The sequence below is a fragment of the Symphodus melops genome, assembly GCF_947650265.1.
Source record: "Symphodus melops genome assembly, chromosome: 2".
Taxonomy (NCBI): Eukaryota; Metazoa; Chordata; class Actinopteri; order Labriformes; family Labridae; genus Symphodus; species Symphodus melops.
Genome location: NC_136692.1, coordinates 29,264,181 through 29,284,295, shown reverse-complemented (window position 1 = coordinate 29,284,295; position 20,115 = coordinate 29,264,181). Strand labels below are relative to the sequence as shown.

Here is a 20,115-nt window from a genome sequence, read left to right as displayed (position 1 = left end):
CACACACACACACACACACACACACACACACACACACACACACACACACACACACACACACACACACACACACACACACACACACACACACACACACACACACACACACACACACACACACACACACACACACACACACACACACACACACACACACACACACACACACACACACACACACACACACACTAGGGTGACCACCTCCAAACCTGGAAGGACGAGGTTATGCACAAAACTCTATGGGCTACATTTAATAGGCATGTTTATGTATATGTTCAAGCACTGAAACAGCCCGAGTCAGTAGCTCAGGGGGCGGCAGTAGCTCAGTCTGTAGGGACTTGGGTTGGGAACCGGAGGGTCGTCGGTTCGAGTCCCGGCACGGACCAAGTCCGGAAATTGGTCTGGTAGCTGGAGAGGTGCCAGTCCACTTCCTGAGCACTGCCGAGGTGCCCTTGAGCAAGGCACCGAACCCCAACAACTGCTCTGGGGCGCTCTCTGTGGGCAGCCCCCTCACTCTGAGACCTCTCCATTAAATGCAGAGTGAAAACCGAATTTCCCCTCGCGGGATTAATAAAGTATATGAAAAAAAAAAAAAAAAAAAAATCACCAACGACCTCCTCCGTGCAGCTGACTCTGGACTTCTGACCATTTCCATCCTCCTCGACCTCGGCGCAGCATTTGACACTGTGTCCCACACAATACTCCTGGACTGCCTGGCTGGCATTGGAATCACTGGTGCTGCACTCCACTGGTGTACATCATACCTCACTGACCACCAACAATTCGTGCAAATGAGGGACCACAAGTCTGGGAGTTAGGGTGTTTCACTGGGTGTCCCCCAGGGGTCAGTCTTGGGTCCATTACTCTTCATCCTCTACCTACCTCCCCCTGGGCACAATCCTCCACCATCATGGGATCCACTTTCACTGCTACGCCGATGACACACAGGTCTACATCTCCTCCAAACCCACTGCCGCCACCCCTCCCACCTTCCTCATCGCCTGCATAGACGACACTCAGAGCTGGATGAGTAGGAATTTCATGAAGCTCAACGGCAACTAAGCCGAGGCCCAAATCCACCCTCACCAAATCACAACGCACCCAAGTTCCACCCATCATCATTGACGGTTTCCCTGTACCCTTCTCCCCTCAAGTCAAGAGCCTCTGCGTCATTCTGGATAGCGCTCTCTCATTTGCACCCCACATTAGAAACATCACCCGGACTGCCTTCTTCCACCTCTGTAACACTTCCAGACTCCGCCCATCACTGTCCCAGTCCAGCACCAAAATCCTCGTTCATTCGTATCAACTATTGCAATGCCCTCCTCACTGGACTTCCCACCAAACTCATCAACAGACTGCAACTCATCCAGAACTCAGCCGTCCGGATCATCACTCGCACCAGTTCATCTGACCACATCACCCCTATTCTCATCGAACTTCACTGGCTCCCTGTACAATATTGCATGGAATACAAAAACCTCCTCCTTACATACAAAGCTCTTCACCATCTAGCCCCCACTTACCTCTGTGACCTCCATCACTACAGCCCCTCATGCACCCTCCGCTCAACCTCTGCTGGACTGCTAACCATCCCCACACCACGCCTCAGTACCATAGGGGTCCTGAGCCTTCAGCTGCTCAGCACCCAGACTTTGGAACTCCCCCCCCCCACATAAGACAGTCAGAGTCCATCTCACCTTCAAATCTTAACTCAAAACCCACCTGTTTAAACTGCCAGACTCACTGTAGCTGGTCACTGCACACTACACCTGTCTTTTGTTTGTTTTATGTTTGGTTTTAACCTTCTGTGTTGCTTTTATCTCCTGTAAAGCGACATTACAAGCCTCCTGTAAAGCGACCTTACAAGCCCTCCTCTCTCCCTAAAGGAGACTGATTCTGCTTCTGCAGATGTCGACGGCCCTGCACCTGCTGCTACTGTAGTGTAACTAAAATGCAAATATATTACTGATTTTGCTGAGTCTAATTGTAGGCTTTTTTGCCTTCTTGTTTGTTGTTGATTGTCCGTTTCAAATCACACTCACTCCCACGTACTTCTCTCCAACTCCCGTCAAACATCTTGATGGCAAAATTTAATAACGTTTGCCTGAGGAGGGGTGGGCCGAGCCGGGCCAAAGAGTGCTGAGAGATGTCATTGGACTAGACCAATGTCCCTGAAGAAAAACAACCAATGGGCCGTGTTTCACGGCGATAAAAAAAAAAAGAGATACTGTTATACTTTAATCATGAAAGCCCCGTCCGGCCCAAAATGTGCGTCGGCTGTCCATGCCTGGGGGCGGGGCGTGGGGGTGTTCTGTGTTTGTGTGATTGTAAGTGTGTCTGTTGAGTAATGCTGGTTTGGATGTTTGTATGACTTTATATTTGTGTTAGGACCCCTTAAAGATTAGGTGTTGCATCTCAAGCTGCTAAACTTTAGTATACTGACACAGTTTCCATTATATTCACATCTATATTACAGTCAGTGATCTGACCTCAGAGTCTCCAGTCTGCAGTTTGGACTCTGCAGATAGTCACACAGCAGCTTCACTCCTGAATCCTTCAGGTTGAAGTTCTGACTCAGGTCCAGCTCTCTGAGATGGGAGGGGTTGGACTTCAGAGCTGAGGCCACAACGTCACAGTGAGTCTCTGAGAGTCCACAGTTAGAAAGTCTGTAGTGACACATATAATAGAGAAATATGACTTATAAAAGAAGTGTTTGATATTTATGTCTCATATTTGATGATTAAACAGTTTGTCCTGTTTGGTCTTAACTTTACACATCAGTGGAATCTGTCACTGACACAAAACTGAAAGTCTCATCACTCGTTTTCAAACTTGCACATTTTACATCTTTCAATCATTTTCTACATTTTGAGATGAATGGAAACAAATGAAATTTAATTTAGTATGACATCATGTCTAAAGTCTGTGATCTGAAGTGTTATCTGTTCAGAGGACTCTCTCTGCAGGAGAAAACCATTTGAAACTCATTGAACAAATCCGTCACTTCTTTGGGAAGTGAATGATTTGTCAATCAATTTTTGAACTCAGGACGAATAGCTAATAATCTATGACTGACTCTTCCTCCTAAACATTAACAGAGGAACACTATTTGTTGAACAGAGAGGATTGTGTTTAGTTTATATTAAAATAAGTAAATTAGTACATGACACTCATTTATAATTCTCATCACATCTGGACTTACTTTGCCTTCCTACAGTTCCTCACAGCTGGAATCAGTCTCTGTCGTCCCTGGTCTGATGTGTTGTATTTCTTCAGGTCCAGCTCATCCAGAACCTCCTCAGACATCTGCAGCATGTAGGCCAGAGCAGAGCAGTGGATCACAGAGAGTTTTTTCTTTGATTTGTTCTCTGACTTCAGGAACTCTTGGATCTCCTGATGGACTGTGAGGTCCTTCATCTCCATCAGACAGTGGAAGATGTTGATGCTTCTGTCAGGAGAGATTTTGGTGTTCTTCTCCTTCAGGTTGTTGATGACTCTCTGGACAATCTCTGGACTGTTGTCTGTCTGACCCAGCAGGCCTCCTAAGAGTCTCTGGTTTGACTCCAGAGAAAGTCCATGAAGGAAGCGAACAAACAGGTCCAGATGACCATTCTTACTTTTCAGAGATTTCATCATTGCTTCCTTTAGGAGAACATCAAGAGTTAAATCTACATGTTTATTTCCCATAAAAGCCTTCAGTACTGTTGTGTTCCTGTTGGTGAAACAGTGGAACATGTAGACTGCAGCCAGAAACTCCTGAACGCTCAGATGAACAAAGCAGTAGACTGTTTTCTGGAACATCACACACTCTGTTTTGAAGATCTCTGTACAAACTCCTGAGTACACCGAGGCCTCTGTGACATCCAGACCACACCGCTCCAGGTCTTCTTCATAGAACATGATGTTTCCGTCCTCCAGATGTTCAAACGCCAGCCTCCCCAGCTTCAGAAGAACTTCTCTGTCGGCCGCCGTCAGCTCATCTGGACTCATCTGATGTCCCTCACCATACTTGTTCTTCTTCCTCTTTGTCTGAACCAGCAGGAAGTGCGAGTACATGTCAGTCAGGGTCTTGGGCAGCTCTCCTCTCTGCTCTGTGCTCATCATGTGCTCCAGAACTGTGGCAGTGATCCAGCAGAAGACCGGGATCAGACACATGATGTGGAGGCTCCTGGATGTCTGGATGTGTGAGATGATTCTGCTGGACAGATCTTCTTTATCACTGAACTTCCTCATGAAGTACTCCTCCTTCTGGGCGTCAGTGAAGCCTCGTACTTCTGTTACCCTGTCAACACATGAAGGAGGGATCTGATTGGCTGCTGCAGGTCGAGAAGTGATCCAGATGAGAGCTGAGGGGAGCAGATTCCCCTTGATGAGGTTTGTGAACAGTGTGTTTAACGATGACTTCTGTGTGACATCAGACACAACCTCCCTGTTTGTGAAGTCCAATGACAGTCTGCTTTCATCCAGGCCATCAAAGATGAACAACAGTTTACAGACAGCGAGCGTCTCTGCTGCCACCTTCTGTAATGTTGGATGGAAAACACGGAGCAGCTCAAGAAGACTGTAGCGCTTATCTCTGACCAAGTTCAGCTCCCTGAATGAAAGCAGGACCAGCAGACTGACGTCTTGGTTCTCTGAGCCCTCGGCCCAGTCCAGAGTGAACTTCTGCACTGAGAAGGTTTTTCCAACACCAGCCACGCCGTTTGTCAGAACCACTCTGATGGGTTCCTGTTGGTCGGGTTGAGCTCCTGTCTTTGGTTCCTGTTGGTCAGGTAAGGCTTTAAAGATGTCCTGGCACTTGATTGGAGTCTCATGGAGGGTCTTCTTCTTTTTAGAGTCGGTCTCCATCTGTCTCACCTCATGTTGGGTGTTCATCTCTCCACTCTGCCCCTCTGTGATGTAGAGCTCAGTGTAGATCCTGTTGAGGTGGGTTCTACTTCCTGTTTCATCACTTCCTTCAGTCACACGTTCACATCTCGTCCTCAGACTGACCTTATGTTGATCTAAAACCTCCTGCTGATCTCCATCTACTGAAAGAGAGAATGATAGAATCTAATTATTGTTTTCAGATGTTTTTGTAAAAGAAGTAAAAAGAGTTTTAATTTCTAGACTTTTGACCAATAAAAGTCGTGTTTTAGGAGGAGATCACAGAAGCACAAAGGTGTACAGTCTTACTTTGTTGAGTCCTTCTCTGACTGACTGTCTGCAGTCCATGTCCTGGTCTGGATCTTTTTCCACACTGAGGACAGGACGAGTCTCCTGGTGAACCAGACTGGTCCCAGTATGAGGTGATGCACTGTCTGCAGAGCCAGTGTCCACAGCTGGTAGAGACGGGATCCTTCAGGACGTCCTGACACCCAGGACAGGACGTCTGCTCCTCTCTAACATGAGTCCTCTTCGTCCCCCTGTGAAGACATGTCTTTAGAGCTAAACTGATGGTTGACTGATAGAAAATATGAAGATTTATCAAACACAATCTAAACAGTCAGATGATCACAGAGAGCAGGTAACGCCTTCTTTCTTCTGTTTGGATTCATTTGATTCAGTCAGACTGAACACCATGTGCAGCTTCTTCACAGTCAGAAAATCAAAGAGTCTGATCCTGTCATTAACTGTTTCACTTCAGACAGCTGAGCTCGGGTTAGTCCACCTTTGAACTCAGGTTAGATGTGGTGAGACATTTTGACATTACATTGTGGTGGATCAGTCGTATGATGGTGCACTCACATGTCATGGAAAATTCTACTTCATAGGTACTATGTACGCTATTTTACTTCGTGCTGTACAAATGTCTCATGTAATCTGACATATAAAACATGTCAGTAATGTCTTACAATACTGCATGCAAAGTATATAAGGATGTTTTGTCTTCCACCTGCTTCTTCACCCTGGACAGATGTGGGAATAGTCACCAATATAGTCACTAATCTCGTTCTCAGCCTTGAGAGATGGTAAATAGTCATGTAGTCTCTTTTTCCACACTAAGGGATAGATCGTGCTCTTCCAGGTGGGCAGCGGCTCTATGTGGCGTGATGGGGAAGTGCTCTGTGTAGTGTGATGGAAATGTAGAAGTTTTCATGTTTGCCTTTTCTCTGGATCTCTTTCTCTCCTCACCGTGTGAGAGAGGGATCTTCGAACGCTGATTCTGCCTTCGAATAAATGTTCATTGAGACCAGATCGATCTTGGGGTTCTTTTTTGAATAGATCTTCTCACTCTTTATTCTCACTCTTTGGTATTAGAAAAAAATTCCAGAACACACACTAGGCCCAGTTGACCCAACGAATGACCCCACTCCGAATTGACAGTGACCATGGTCACTCACTCTCACCTGCATGCTGCACACTGAACGAGAGGAGAGAGAGAGCTGCTGACTAACATGGGAGTTATTGTATAGAATGTGTAGATATCATCACCTCCCTTCGTTTTCATAACGTTGTTTCATTCTTGTTTCAGTTATCACAGCAGGTGAGCTTCAAGTGGAGAGACTAGTTTGTGACTTGTAAAAAAAACCAAGAGAGAGCAGAAAACACAGACAGCAGCAGTTTAAACAGCGGGGTTATATCTCCATCACAGACTGTCTGAGCTCTGCTCTGTCTGACTCTCTGCAGACTGTGAACGTCTCTCTGGCTCCTTTACAGTTTGTTGTGTCTCTGCCTGAAGTCGGCTACAAACCATCACTTTGAACCAACAAGTTTTATATTTCTGTGAATCTTTGAACAACTCTGATTACAAATCTGTAAAACAAGGTGTAAATACAAAGATGGCTACAGGTTTCTGTTGTCAGGACACTTACTTTATGTATGAAGGGAACGGTTCATTTCTGAAGTTTATATCAGGGTCATCTTTGGACTGATCACTCTTCATAGACAGACAGCTGGGTACAGCAGCGTCTGCTCCGTCCTTCTCTTCCTCTAAACTCACATCCATGATCTGATCTGAAGTCAGTCTGAGAAACAGAAACACTCACTGAGAGATCAACACACAAAATACAGGAGTTTGATCTAACGCCACACACTGTAGCAGTCAGGGTGCAGAGGCAACCTGCTGCACAGCAGAGAAAAAAAGGGGTGTGTCTTGGAGGGAAGAAAATTAGGAGTGATTGCACCTGGGGGAGTGTGAGAGTGAAAAGAGGAAAAAAGAGACAGACAGTGGAAAAGAGAGGAGAAAGGTGGAAAGGAGGTAAAGCCCTTTAATGTTTTTGTTGAGGTGCTGAACTTTTGGAGTTTTTTTTACCTTGGTTCTCTGGATCTTTCAACCACTGTGGGTTCTACTGGGATTGTAGGGGGCAGGGATCTGCATGATCCAGTCTGCATGGATCAATTCATGTTTAAATGACTGGGAGAAGACGACTCTGTCAACTCAACCTCTCTACTCCAAAAATACCCTGGACAGGTGATACCCCCCCTCTCTCTCTCCTACCTCATCTCCAGACTTCCCCTGTTTTCCCAAACCAGGCTCCCCTTCCTTTTCCCCACTATAAGATACCCACTCACCCACACACACACACTCCCCCACACATACCCACTCAGCTCTCAAGCCCCTTTTTCTTCATTCATGTATTTTTTCATTTTTTAAACGGACATAAACTTTGGACTGTGTTTTTTGAGGGTCATTAACCCAAAGTGTTGGGACATCTTTGGTTATATGTTTTGTTTCAAAAGTTACCCAAAGAATGAAATGTTTGTTTGTCCTGAATTTGTGTTAAATATATGGATTTCAACTTGATTTAATTTTGCTTCGTAGTGTGCTTTAATCTACTTTCATACAATGTATTGATGGATTTAGTGGTCTGTCTGGCGCCCAATTTAATCTACCCATAAGTTACGCTACAACACACAAACACACCCACACACGCATATTAATCGAAGTTGTGACTTCATTAGAAACTCTCTGTTCAGTTCACAGGACAAAAGTGAGACTACAGAAGTGCAGAAATAAAAACTCTGGATAAACACTCACCCTGCTTCAGTTCTGTCTGCTTTCTGCTTAAAATGGATTCTGAACTGAGTGAACACTTTCACTTTCTGTGTCCCACCTCTTCATGAGCGCAGACCACTGTGTCATCCCTCCCTCCTCTATTTCCAGGACATCAGCTGACAGCTCTGTGTGTGTGTGTGTGTGTGTGTGTGTGTGTGTGTGTGTGTGTGTGTGTGTGTGTGTGTGTGTGTGTGTGTGTGTGTGTGTGTGTGTGTGTGTGTGTGTGTGTGTGTGTGTGTGTGTGTGTGTGTGTGTGTGTGTGTGTGTGTGTGTGTGTGTGTGGTGTGTGTGTCTCTCACAGAAATATGTTTCTAAACTTTCTCTCAGTCTGAACTCTGAGTTTGATCTCTTCAGGTTAAAATGTTTGAACTTTAATGATGTGGACATTTAGTAAAGAATCTCTGGTGAATAAAAGCTGACTGTTTTCTTTGACTTAAAGGAAACTCTCTCAGTAGGTTGAATGAAAGACACAGAATAAACAGACTGCAGCTCGTTGTTCATGTGCAGCTGTTTGTTGAACAGAATACACAGAGAACAATTAAAGCGGATGTATCTCTCTTATTGATTTACTCTCTTAAAACAATCGTTTTTTAAAGGGGACATATTATGAAAAATCCACTTTTACAGTGTTTTGTTTGGGTAACCTGAGTGTCTATCGACCCACAACATTTGAAATAAATCCATCCAGTCCTTTGTCAGTGGTCTGTGTAAGTTTTACCACACAGGGAACATACAAAGTCCCCTTCAAATATAGATTTACAACATAATAAACAAAATCTGGACCTCTTTAACGCCTGTTTTTAATATTTAAAGCGGGTCCTTGCTGGGTCCTTCAGGCGCCTCGGACACCCTGTCGGCTCTCTACTCTCATTGGTCGAATGACAAGCTAAACATTTGATGCTAGTTTGAGTAAAGAAGACGAGCATCGTCTTTTATCATAACCTACAAGAAACCGCAACCATGTCTGAGGAGCGAGCCGAGAGATCCGACGGGAAGATGGTGAAGATGGAGATCGACTACAGTCCGACTGTGGACCAGCGTCTCCCGGAGTGCGAGAAGATGGCGAAGGTAAGCCGAGTGTGAGAGAGGCCAGCCCGGCTGAGTCATGGTGCATCAGCGCGTTAGCATGCGAGCTAGCGGCGACACTTTAGCACAGACACATCCAAATATCCTGCACACACTGGCCTTTAAATTACCCATAAATGTCACAGAATGTGTTTAAAAGTAAATGTTATTCTCCCAAAACACTCCAGTGTGTGTCATGTAGCTCGCTCACTGTCTAACAGGACAGCGGAGTGATCTTGAGCTAACTGGGAAAAACACTTTAAATGCATAAAACAAACAGACAAACAAACAGCATATACATTTTTTTTTTTTTTTTTTTTTAGAATTGTAAATAAAATGTTTTGTGTTTCTCAGGAGGGGAAGCTGCAGGAGGCCATTGAGAGCTTGTGTTCACTGGAGAAGCAAACCAGGACGGTGAGTTTTGATCTGTCATTTATCGCCTTTATTCACCGGGTGTGTTACCATGGTTACCAATGTTGTCCACGCACGAGGATGAAATATGAACCAGCATACATGAACAATAATGGCACCCTCCGAGAAGTTTTGTGTGTGCTACCATTGTGATGAATGTACAAAAAGCCAAAATAGATTTAACTCGTGTTGTGGTCTTTCTTTGTTTTTCTACTCTAAATTGGCCCTAATCAGTCCGAGAGAAGCCGATCGCCACCTACTTTAACAGTCTTGAAAAATATCGGGTTCAACGCTTTGTTCAGACTCCCACCCAAATCTGAACAGTTTCCGATCTACCTGACTGAGTCGTGCAATATTAGATATTTTACATCTCGTTTGAATTATGATCCGCTCCTGCACCTCCAGGCGTCCGACATGGTGTCCACCTCCAGAATCCTCGTGGCCGTGGTCCAGATGTGCTACGAAGCCAAGGACTGGGATGCCCTGAATGAAAACATCATGTTCCTCACCAAAAGGAGGAGTCAGCTGAAACAGGTGAGACGTGGCGTTCATCCACACGTCTTCGCAGCCAATGTTTTTCATTTCTTGGACTAACATCTTTTTTTTATGTGTTGCTGACTGATTTATCAGGCTGTTGCCAAGATGGTGCAAGAATGCTACAAGTATGTGGATGCTATAACCGATCTGACCATCAAGCTGAGACTCATTGACACACTTCGCACTGTGACTGCTGGGAAGGTAAATAACGTGCCTCTGCATTCACACCTGCAGAAAACTCCTGTTTGCAGGAGGAGCTGCATGTCTGAGCCAAAATGTTCACTCCACCTACCTACCAGCGTGTTTTTCTCCGCTCTTTTGTTGATAGCCTGATTCTGTTGAACTTCACATAGCATTGATAGAATGCCCCCGTCTGACACTGGTATTCTCCCCGCTGTGAGGAGCGTAGGCCAGGAGAATCTCCTGAAACGATCTAGACACTTCCAGGAGTGCACCTTTTTATAGTGCGACTACAAGGTTACATCGTGATGTGTTGGAGGTCGGGTCAGTAAAATGACTTCTGTATCAAACGTCATCATGACGTGTTGAAGTGTCACATCAACAGGAAGAAAATGTAGATTTTGTGAGAACGTGTGAAATCCCTTATCGGCTTCGAACACAACATGAGAAGTTGTGATGACAAGATTTTATCTTTAAATTAAAAATATAATCATTTAAATTACTCATCAGCATATAATATAAGCATTTCATTGGTGGTGTAGATAAAGACGCAGGTCATAAGGATTCTTGTTAACGGTTTTAATGCGCATAGAATTGAATGATCCAGATCCTACCATTGACCCGAGCGCCCCCCCCCTTCTCACTCTCTCAACACGTCCTGTTCACAGATCTACGTTGAGATTGAGCGTGCCAGGCTGACGAAGACCTTGGCAGGCATCAAGGAGCAGAGCGGGGAGGTGAAAGAGGCGGCGTCCATCCTTCAGGAGCTGCAGGTAAGACACTCGCACTCGTCATAACACGGCGTTCATGACCTGCCGCTTTGCAAAATACTCAGAATACTTCTCCTGTCAGGTGGAGACATACGGCTCCATGGAGAAAAAGGAGAAGGTGGAGTTCATCCTGGAGCAGATGAGGCTCTGCATCGCCGTCAAGGATTACATTCGCACACAGATCATCAGCAAGAAGATAAACACCAAATTCTTCACAGAGGACGGCACCGAGGTGAGACGAAGAGAGAGGTTCATTCATGTTCATCTCTGTTCACTGGTTCATGTAACAAACACAACGTGTTCCCCATGAACAATCAGGAATCCAAGCTGAAGTACTACAACCTCATGATTCAAGTGGACCAGCACGAGGGCTCCTACCTGTCCATCTGCAAACACTACCGGGCCATCTACGACACGCCCTGCATCTTAGAGGACAGCAGCAAGTGGCAGCAGGTACGCACTATGACATCAACGCACGAGCAATACACATCTACGTAAACGTGCTGGGATTAGCACAAAAGCTCAAATTCATGCAGAACACGTTTCCAGCTTTTAAGAGTCTCGGAAGAAGGATTCAATAGTCTGCAGTAAAAAGACATGGAACACTATAAAAAGGTCATTTCATATCATTCAGAATAAAATGAAAATAAATAAATTGGATGAGTTATTCTGAGGGAGTGGGAAGAAGTGGTTGATCCTGGATGTGTTGTGCGTTTGTGTTTCAGGCCCTGAAGAGTGTGGTTCTGTACGTGATTCTTTCACCTTATGAGAACGAGCAGTCGGACCTGGTGCACAGAATCAGTGAGGACAAGAAACTGGAAGAAATCCCCAAATACAAGTGAGACAGGTTTTTTTTTCTTCTCTCTCTGCATGTTGGCATCCATTGAAGCAGTTGCAAAATGAAATAAAACAAACCCGTCAACTCGAGACCGAGCTCCTCGTCATCCATGCAGCCACAGATCAGTGTCCAGCTCGTACAGCTCGAGTCTGCTCGATTGATGATCGGCCAACATCGAACTCATGCAGCCGTGCTGTGACCTTTAAGACCTGACAAAGAGGCGTCTCATAAGGCAAAGAACGTGACAGTTAAAGAGAAGTTTGAAGCGTTCACATGTTTTAATTTTGAAGTTGATCAGATACAGAGGCTGAGGCTTTAATTTGATATTTGAGTAAACGTTGAAGCTCCCTGCAGTGTTGTGAAAAGCCTCAGGTTTTAGGAGGTTAGTTTCTAGCCTCACTGAGGTTTTAGAGGAAGTTAAAGATTTGTTGATTTTCCCCTGTAAGACATGAGACAGATCAGATCTCACTCATCAGAGCTGCTCAGCTCCTGGTTCACACGGTGACTAATGTGACGCCTTACTGGCAGCCCTTCCTACATAATATGAATATTCCTCGTCTCTGCTCAGGGACCTCCTGAAGCTGTTCACCACCATGGAGCTGATGCGCTGGGCGTCGCTGGTGGAGGACTACGGAAAGGAGCTGAGAGACGGCTCTCCTGACAGCCCGGCCACAGACGTCTTCTCGTATTCAGAGGAGGGCCAGAAAAGGTGGAAGGACCTCAAGAACAGAGTGGTGGAGCATGTGAGTACAGGAGAGGGGGGGAGACTTTTCAAAGCGGCAGCTCACATGAACATTTCAGCACCGGGAACTTGAACCGGCGATCCTCCAGTTTCCAGCACTCCCTGCAGACTGAGCTTACTGCCGTCCAATCACAGCTCTGTAATGTGTTACAGCTCTCATACAGTCGTGTTGAGTAATCACCAACAGTGCCGTGAATATGCACGGCTGATGGACTGGAGAATGTTTCTCTTCTGACGCTGTGTGTAAATATTTTGCTGTGGATGTGTTTGCTTCACGAGCGTCTCCTTCTTCTTCCCCCAGAACATCAGAATAATGGCCAAATATTACACCAGAATCACCATGAAGAGGATGGCTGGACTTCTCGACCTCTCGATTGACGTAAGCAAAGTTTACTAACCGGCACAAATGTCCGTTCGATCAGGAGATTTATGACTTTAAGACGTGTGAATTTACTGGTGCTGATTGAGTGAACTGTTTCGGGCAATTTGGAGAACTTGACAGTGGATCTTTACATCCTGTCCCCCCCCCCCCCCCCCCCACACACACACACACACACACACCGCTCCGTTAAGACGCTCAGCTGTCACTCCTCCTCCGTCTTCTGAGATTCAGGCTGCGGCAGAGTTATATCAATGTCCCGCTGTCGGATTAAAGGACAGAATGGGAGGCAGGAGGATTTCTGTCCATAACGTGCAGCTCTGTGTCGTGCCGTCTTGTTGTTACCTTGTTGAATTTGTAACCCTGCTCGGTGTGATGTAGAGAGCGTCGCAGATTTGCCTCGCCTTGAGCGGCCCGGTCGACGGCGCTATTTAGCCCGACACTTTTAGTGCAGAGAAGTGGATGCACAATACGATACTGGTGTGTCAGTTTTTATGTAGGACGCAATCAACTTTTTAAAGTAAAAAAAAAAAAGGTGCATTTAAATGGGTCTGATGCACCTTACTTCATGGGACGTCGTCACATCTGTTCAGCCTGGTTCAGGGTACTGACACACCTCCGTGACTACATCCGTTTTCTTTTTTTATTTAGACAGGGGAAACTTGGTCCTGGCGTTTCGGGACCTTTAAGCTCTTTTTACATGAAGACTCAACAATGGCAGCATTAAGAAGCTCGGCTGCCTTTAAGTTTCTGTTCTTACACGATGAATCTGTGACGGAGATCTTTTCTGTCTTGCATGAAGGATGACGTGTAAACAATCAGCTACACACACACACACACACACACACACACACACACACACCTCGCTCTGTTGGAGTGCACGCTTCACATTTCCTGTCTTGCTCCTTTCACACCTTTGTGACTTCCTGTGACGCCGGCTCAGGGGGAGAAAGACTTCGCCCTGCTTTTCCACCTCTGCGTCTGTACGCTGCAGACGAGGCGTGAAGTCCCGTCTTGAACTGATGATGTCAGAGGGGAATTACGAGATATCCCTAACTGTCTGGATCTGCCCTCAATACAAATACATGAAATCCCTCTTTGATGCTGTAGTGGGAGGTTAATAAGAAGCGACGGCTCAGTGTGACCAAACTAACCTGCTCTATTCCTTCCACCAGGAGTCCGAGGAGTTCCTCTCCAGTCTGGTTGTCAACAAGACCATCTACGCCAAGGTGGACCGGCTGGCCGGCATCATCAACTTCCAGAGGCCTAAAGACCCCAACGACCTGCTGAACGACTGGTCGCACAAACTCAACTCCCTCATGTCTCTGGTCAACAAGACGACGCATCTCATCGCCAAGGAAGAGATGATCCACAATCTGCAGTGAATCCAGAACACGTGTGCTGGTTGTGTTTGTGGGAACGTCTTTGGAAGCGTAGTTTATTGGCGGACTGTGGAGGAGGAGGAGGATGTCCGGTAAACACTGACCTTAAACCCACGAGCGTCTGCCCTCTTTGCTTCAGTGTGTCTGTCGTGGAAGACCTCTGAACACGTTCCCCTTTTGCTCTTTATCACCTTCTATGCAGTGGTGTAACTTCTATCACTGTATATGAACATCTTTAAAATGTCAACTTTTCAATGTAAACAATAAACGCTTCTCCTTTGGTTAACGGCTGCATGAAGCTTTTATGAACTTAACTGCAACACATTAACTCATCACTTTAACTTGTAATGGAGAAGCTGCTGTCGCTTGTATTAAACTGTTTTTTGAATCACACGAAAAGAAGAAATATTTTGTCCCCCCCCCCGAAGTTAACGTGACGAATTGAGATGAGCTAAAATCCACACACGGTTCATTTTAGTTCATTAATGTTGCTGAGATGAATTTGGAATCTCGTGCTTTCTCTTCTTCTAAAATCTATTTTTTTTTTTTTTGTTCAGTTTGGTTTTCATGATGCTTCAGTTGTAATTTCAGGACAACAGTGACTTCTCATCCTCAGACTCGAGGTGTTCCCGGCGTGCATGGTGAACATTTGCAGAGTGATCGATGGAGAGCTGTTGCTCCCTTCGATTCATCAGCACTGACTGTGTACTGCTAATTTACATGGCAGTCTCTACCGTCATGTGAAGTAGTGTTGTAGTAAAGACCAGACTAACCAAGACCTGGTGCTGCAAGATCAGGTAATGACCAACACCGACGGTGAGGGGGCTGAGACAATCCAAATCGAAGAAGAATCATCATTATATGTGCACTTATGAAGACAGCAACACCGGGAAGGTTGTGGCTTTAACGGTTGAAGAAAAAAAATAATCTACATATTAATTGAAGTTATCAATTGTTTTAGAAAGGTGCGTCAGTAATAACATAAAATCAATAACCTTTCAGTGGTGGTCTTGATTTAACATCTGGAGACTGTCCGACAAGAACGACTAAAATTTTTTGATTCCAAGACGAGACTTTCATCAAGTCTTATCCACTCAAATGAAGTCCATTTATCTTTACCATGATGACGTGTAATATAAGCGTGGTAGGGAAACATCAAACATACTCCAGGCGGAAGAAGCAGAACTCCACGCAGACAGTGAAACACTGCCTACGACTGATCGCCATCACTGCTGTCCAAACGTCTCATGTACGGAGTATTGAAACTGCTGACACACAAACCCTTTGTGAGAGTCCTACATGATGCACAATGATTATACTGTCAAATTGTCTCCCTCCATATTTGAGGCAAGAAGGAGACATGGTAGTTTGTGGACATTTTGATGGATGTATTGCCAATGTATTTATTATTTTGGCTTTTGCTTTTATTAAGGTGACAGCTGAGGAGAGAAAGCAAATGTCTGTTAAGTCCAGGAGCCAAATCCAGTCGCTGGTACGAGGACTTTTTCACTACACATTGGGTGAGTGCTACGGTGGCCAACACGAGTAAATGATCAGCGAGGATCCGGATCCGTCATCCTGTCAACTCAAGCCTCAGGACCCCCACCCCCCCATGACGCAAATTCCTGACACCTTTCAATCAATCATTAATGAAAGAGTATGCATTGTGGACCTGAGGTGGTAAAAAAGTGATGAAAGAAAGGTTAAAAAAAGGGTTTTGTAAAGTTTGCTGCAGCTTTTTTCTCCCCCCAGGTTTACTGAAAACTTTTCCACAATGACGTTTGGGTCCAATCGAGAACCTCTGGTCGAAGGGGCCTCAGAGAAAAAAAGTAACATCTGCTATGTGACTATAGCAAATAAGTATTTGGGCTGAAATAAACCGAGCAAACAAACTGAAACGTCACCCTGACACACCTGATGGGAACCTCTGGTCTAAGGCGGCCTCTGAAAAGAAAGAAGCAGCATCTATGCAATGTGACTTTCACATATTATCTTGAATGGACAGTGGCGGTCCTAAGCAGAAATCATTTTGGGGGGACCTTCCAACCAGCATTCATCTGCCAGTGTCCCAACACTAACTCCTCTCTTCCTTTCTTTTCCTGTTTTTTAAATTATTATTTTCCCCTCCTATAGACGGATAATTCCTCTTAATTGTTCTTTGACGTCTTTGCCGTCAGATGGGGCCTCTCGAGGAGATTTCTGACTATCAATGCTTTTTAAAAATGCTACTTTTGGGCCACTGCTTGGGTTTAAATGTGCGAGCCCTCTGCTAATCCAAGCAGTTTACGGCCTGTTGAAAAGCAGTGCTTCTGAGAACAGAGCCCAAAAAGTAAAATTAAATATTTTGTGCGCCCAATTTACATCTGTGTTTCTTTACTTTTGGGACTTAACGGACACTGTAATAAAGTACAAAGAAAGTGAGACATTTTTTTCCATCTTTTTTTATGAAAATCTGTGATTTTCTAGTCGCCACATTTAATAAAAAATATATTTCTCTTAAATATAGGGATGTTTGTTTGAATTAGAGTCCGCTTTAAATAACAACCAGAGGTTTAATTCAAACGCTCTTTCACAAAGCAAGGGTGCACATACAAAACACGCACGCGGACACACGCACGAGTCCTCTCAACCTTCAGATCAGTACATCCCAGCATGCTTTGCGATCGGTCTGACAAGTGGATCCAAGATGGCGTAGAAAGTAAAGCTAGGTAAGTGTTGACTTCCCATTTTCAGCCCTCCTCACTCGTCTTTTAAATCGCAAAGCAACAGACACAAACCCCCCTCCCCCCGTTAATCATCACGACAACGAGTCCACGCACGAATAACAACACTGTGCCACATCCATTTTACGCGGTTAAACACCGTAAGGGGGAGGGGAGGGGGGGCAAAAAAAAGCGAAGGCCCCGAAACCGTTTTGTTACGGCTAACTAGCTAGCATGCTAACAAACCAGCTACAAGCTATTCTGGCTGTGAGCTCGCCAAGAAAAAGGCCAGTGTGTGTGTGCGTGCGTGTGTCTCTAAGCTAAGTGTTAGCTACACATACCATGGACAGTGTCAACATTGTTTACCCTTTTTTTAAAAAAAGGGTAAGTCGAAGTTAGCCAAACACTGTGATGGACGGTGTGTGTGTGTGTCACCGCTCCAGACTCGATGACAACTTTACAAGAAACAACAACAACAACAACAACCCGCTGAAATACACAAACAAACCAAATCTCGGCGGCTCTGTTCGTGTCTGTAAGCTTTACTGAGATCTCCCTCATTCAGATCACAGACATTTTGTAAGTTTGTTTGTTGTGAGCTCCGTGTTTTCCTCACGTTATAGATGTTGGGATTCACTCATGTCGCGATATGATTCACGATACTGCGACCCACGATACGATTTATTTTACAACATGAGAGCTTAGACCTGTTTGTGATTGTAAAAAGTTTCCTTTAAGGTGGGTGCATTGGGCATTGTTAGATAGATCTAGAGTAAGTAGATACAGTATGCGATGAGTGAGGTTTGGTTTATGCATTGGGTAGATTATTATTTTATTTTTTATTTTTTGGATTTGCTTGGCGAGCTAGCTATCGAGGTCCTGCGAGCTACCGGCCCCTAGTTGGCGACCCCTGCACTAGGCAGTCTGGATGGTTTGACCGGTGTGATCTCGCCGTACCGTGGGGTCGATTTCCTTGGCCGTGGCGCCCTTTGGAAGAGGTCAGGTCAACTTTATTTATATAGCACATTTATAACAGCCGAGGCAGACAAAGTGCTGTACATTAAGTTTAGTCAAATATGGGGATAAAAACACTCAACTGGAGGTAAAAGACAAACTAAATAATTGGGCTTTTGAAAATGTTTTAAACTGTTCAGTTGTTGCAGATCTGCGGCTTCGGCTCGGAACATTTCACGCACGAGCACGCGGCATCAAGGAGTTTTCTGGCTGTATCTGACCAAACAGGACTGAAAAAAGAAGCCACAAAGTAGCCGTCCCTACAAAAAGAAAAAAACGTTTTTCTCAAATCCTCCTGTTTGTTAACTTGAGCACGCTTCATAACAACGTAAAGCCACGCATGTACTGTAGCTATTACGACGTTATGTAAGAAGTAACGGTGCTTACGCCTGGTTTGTCCTGGAGCAGAGTGAGCGCAGACCGTGTTGGCGAGGAAGGAGGGCCGGGGGGAGGCGGGGCAATCAGGCCCTCAATGTTTTTATTTTGTAATGATTGGAGCTTCTCATTAAACGCTGCATCGTGTTGGTTGAGTTATTCGTGCAGTTCCCCGTCTTCTTGTAATGTTTGTTCACGGTTTTTGTCTCGTCTGTTCGCTTCTCTTTGATTTTTCTGTCTTGAAGACAAAACGCTTCCACACGTCAGATTTAAAAGACGATGCCGCGTCCTCATTTTCTAAATCTCGCTCTGCATCTTTAATTGATAATCTGAACATCCACAAGTGTCGAGCCGAATAACGTTATGCCGGTCGATGTTGTTTCATAACTCTCCTCTCAGTTATGAATTTAGCGTCTCTCCTAGCTTGTAGTATAATCACACAACCGTCCACGGTGATGTCCACCTGCTGCATCCCGCCAGTCTAGTAGTTGTTCCTCTCTGAAGTGGCTGGCTGGAAGTGCCCCCCCCCCCCCCCCCCCCCCAATGTTACAAACAGGAGCTTAAAATGCTTCTTGGACTGTCCACTCTTTTTTTTTTTTTTTTTTTTTTTTGGCTTCTTCTGCGTTGACATCAGTCCCATGTTTTACGTCATCTTCGTCATGTTTTCTGTGCTTCCTGGAAAAAGATTTTTGCACGCCACATAATTCTGAAAAAAAGAAAAAGAAAAAAAAAAGAAAATCTCTCCCACTGCATCATACTGCAACTGGAACACACTCCCCTGCTTACTTCCTTTTTAATGCATTTTTTTGAGGGCTGTGCAAAAGGCTTAGGCCACCACCAGCTTTGCAAAGTTTTAGCAGAGTTATGTTATTTATTACGCAGCCTCTTTAATGATGTAAAATATGTACGTTTGCAGAATAACGTGGCTTCTGCAGGCAAAGTCAGTATTTAGTGTGACCTCACGTTGAACAGACATTTTAGGACGGCTGTCTTGAAGTTTTCTGAAGGAATCCATCAGTATACCGGGCTCCTTCCAGGAGTGATACAGAAAATCAAACCAGATAAATGTGGTGTGTTTTTATTTGCATGTTTGGCCTGCAGGATGTCAGGAAGTTGTGATATGTCTGATGACTTTGTTCATTATAACTCATCGTTCTTCATGTTTGCATCATATTTGTTTGCGTCATATCCCTCCTGAAACCAGAAAAACTGAATTAGCACCGGTTAATCGTAATGGTGGCTAATAGTTAGCTTCATTTATTGCATCCTCTTGGTGTTGAAGAGTGGCGTCCATCTCACAGGTCAAATGTGCACATACTGCATCATAAATAAGTTCTTAAAGCTGAAACTGAAAGGAGTCACAGGTTGGACTCAAACCCGAGCTGCCGGCTGAGAGGACTACTCCGTACATGGAGCAGGCGCACGAACCACTAGACCACATACGCCCCAAGAGAAATATTGTTTTAATCAAAATATGATGTTTATTTGCAATTAGACTTTTGTGGTGCGAATGCTCATTTTAAGATAATAGAGCCATTTTTGCACGTTAGCACGTTCTCCGGCTCCGTCTAGGAGATCCATTAGCGGCAGCTCCACATACCCGGCTGACTTGGCTGAAACTGTGTCACCTCTGTTACTACGTGTGAAGAGCCCCTGTGACACCTCTGCCGCACTCAGGTTGAAGGTGTAAATACCTCAGTCTGTGCAGAACTCGTGTTTTATCAGCTTGGAACCGTTGT

The 20,115-nt window shown here is 45.0% G+C and overlaps 3 protein-coding genes across 3 annotated transcripts in view; 2 read left to right on the top strand and 1 right to left on the bottom strand.

Moving 5' to 3' along the window:
- LOC306820358 (uncharacterized protein) overlaps window positions 1-6,902 on the bottom strand; it is a 37,535-nt gene extending 30,633 nt beyond the window's left edge. The window contains exons 1-4 of the mRNA XM_079338177.1: window positions 6,798-6,902; window positions 5,179-5,408; window positions 3,206-5,033; window positions 2,493-2,669 (exon numbers count right to left, since the gene is read on the bottom strand). Coding sequence (XP_079194303.1) covers window positions 2,493-2,669; window positions 3,206-5,033; window positions 5,179-5,408; window positions 6,798-6,868 — 2,306 coding nt within the window. The 5' untranslated portion in view covers window positions 6,869-6,902. The remainder of the gene's footprint in view (window positions 1-2,492; window positions 2,670-3,205; window positions 5,034-5,178; window positions 5,409-6,797) is intronic.
- A 1,913-nt stretch (window positions 6,903-8,815) lies between these two features.
- On the top strand, window positions 8,816-14,571 carry psmd12 (proteasome 26S subunit, non-ATPase 12). The gene is made up of 11 exons (XM_079337682.1): window positions 8,816-9,049; window positions 9,401-9,460; window positions 9,863-9,991; window positions 10,088-10,195; window positions 10,843-10,947; window positions 11,027-11,176; window positions 11,263-11,397; window positions 11,670-11,782; window positions 12,351-12,525; window positions 12,826-12,903; window positions 14,079-14,571. Exons 1-11 carry the CDS (start codon window positions 8,942-8,944, stop codon window positions 14,286-14,288), a joined length of 1,371 nt encoding a protein of 456 aa, XP_079193808.1. The 5' UTR covers window positions 8,816-8,941; the 3' UTR covers window positions 14,289-14,571.
- A 2,314-nt stretch (window positions 14,572-16,885) lies between these two features.
- helz (helicase with zinc finger) overlaps window positions 16,886-20,115 on the top strand; it is a 45,975-nt gene continuing 42,745 nt past the window's right edge. Inside the window, exon 1 of the mRNA XM_079338353.1 lies at window positions 16,886-16,993. The gene's annotated coding sequence lies outside the window, so the exon portion shown is untranslated. The remainder of the gene's footprint in view (window positions 16,994-20,115) is intronic.

What these genes read in the sequence shown, in the direction of transcription:
- psmd12 (XM_079337682.1), top strand. Translation starts at nt 8,942, where the DNA reads ATGTCTGAGGAGCGAGCCGAGAGATCCGACGGGAAGATGGTGAAGATG. An exon ending in GGAGGAGTCAGCTGAAACAG is followed by an intron (nt 9,992 to 10,087) that starts GTGAGACGTGGC and finishes CTGATTTATCAG; the next exon opens with GCTGTTGCCAAGATGGTGCA. An exon ending in CCATCCTTCAGGAGCTGCAG is followed by an intron (nt 10,948 to 11,026) that starts GTAAGACACTCG and finishes TTCTCCTGTCAG; the next exon opens with GTGGAGACATACGGCTCCAT.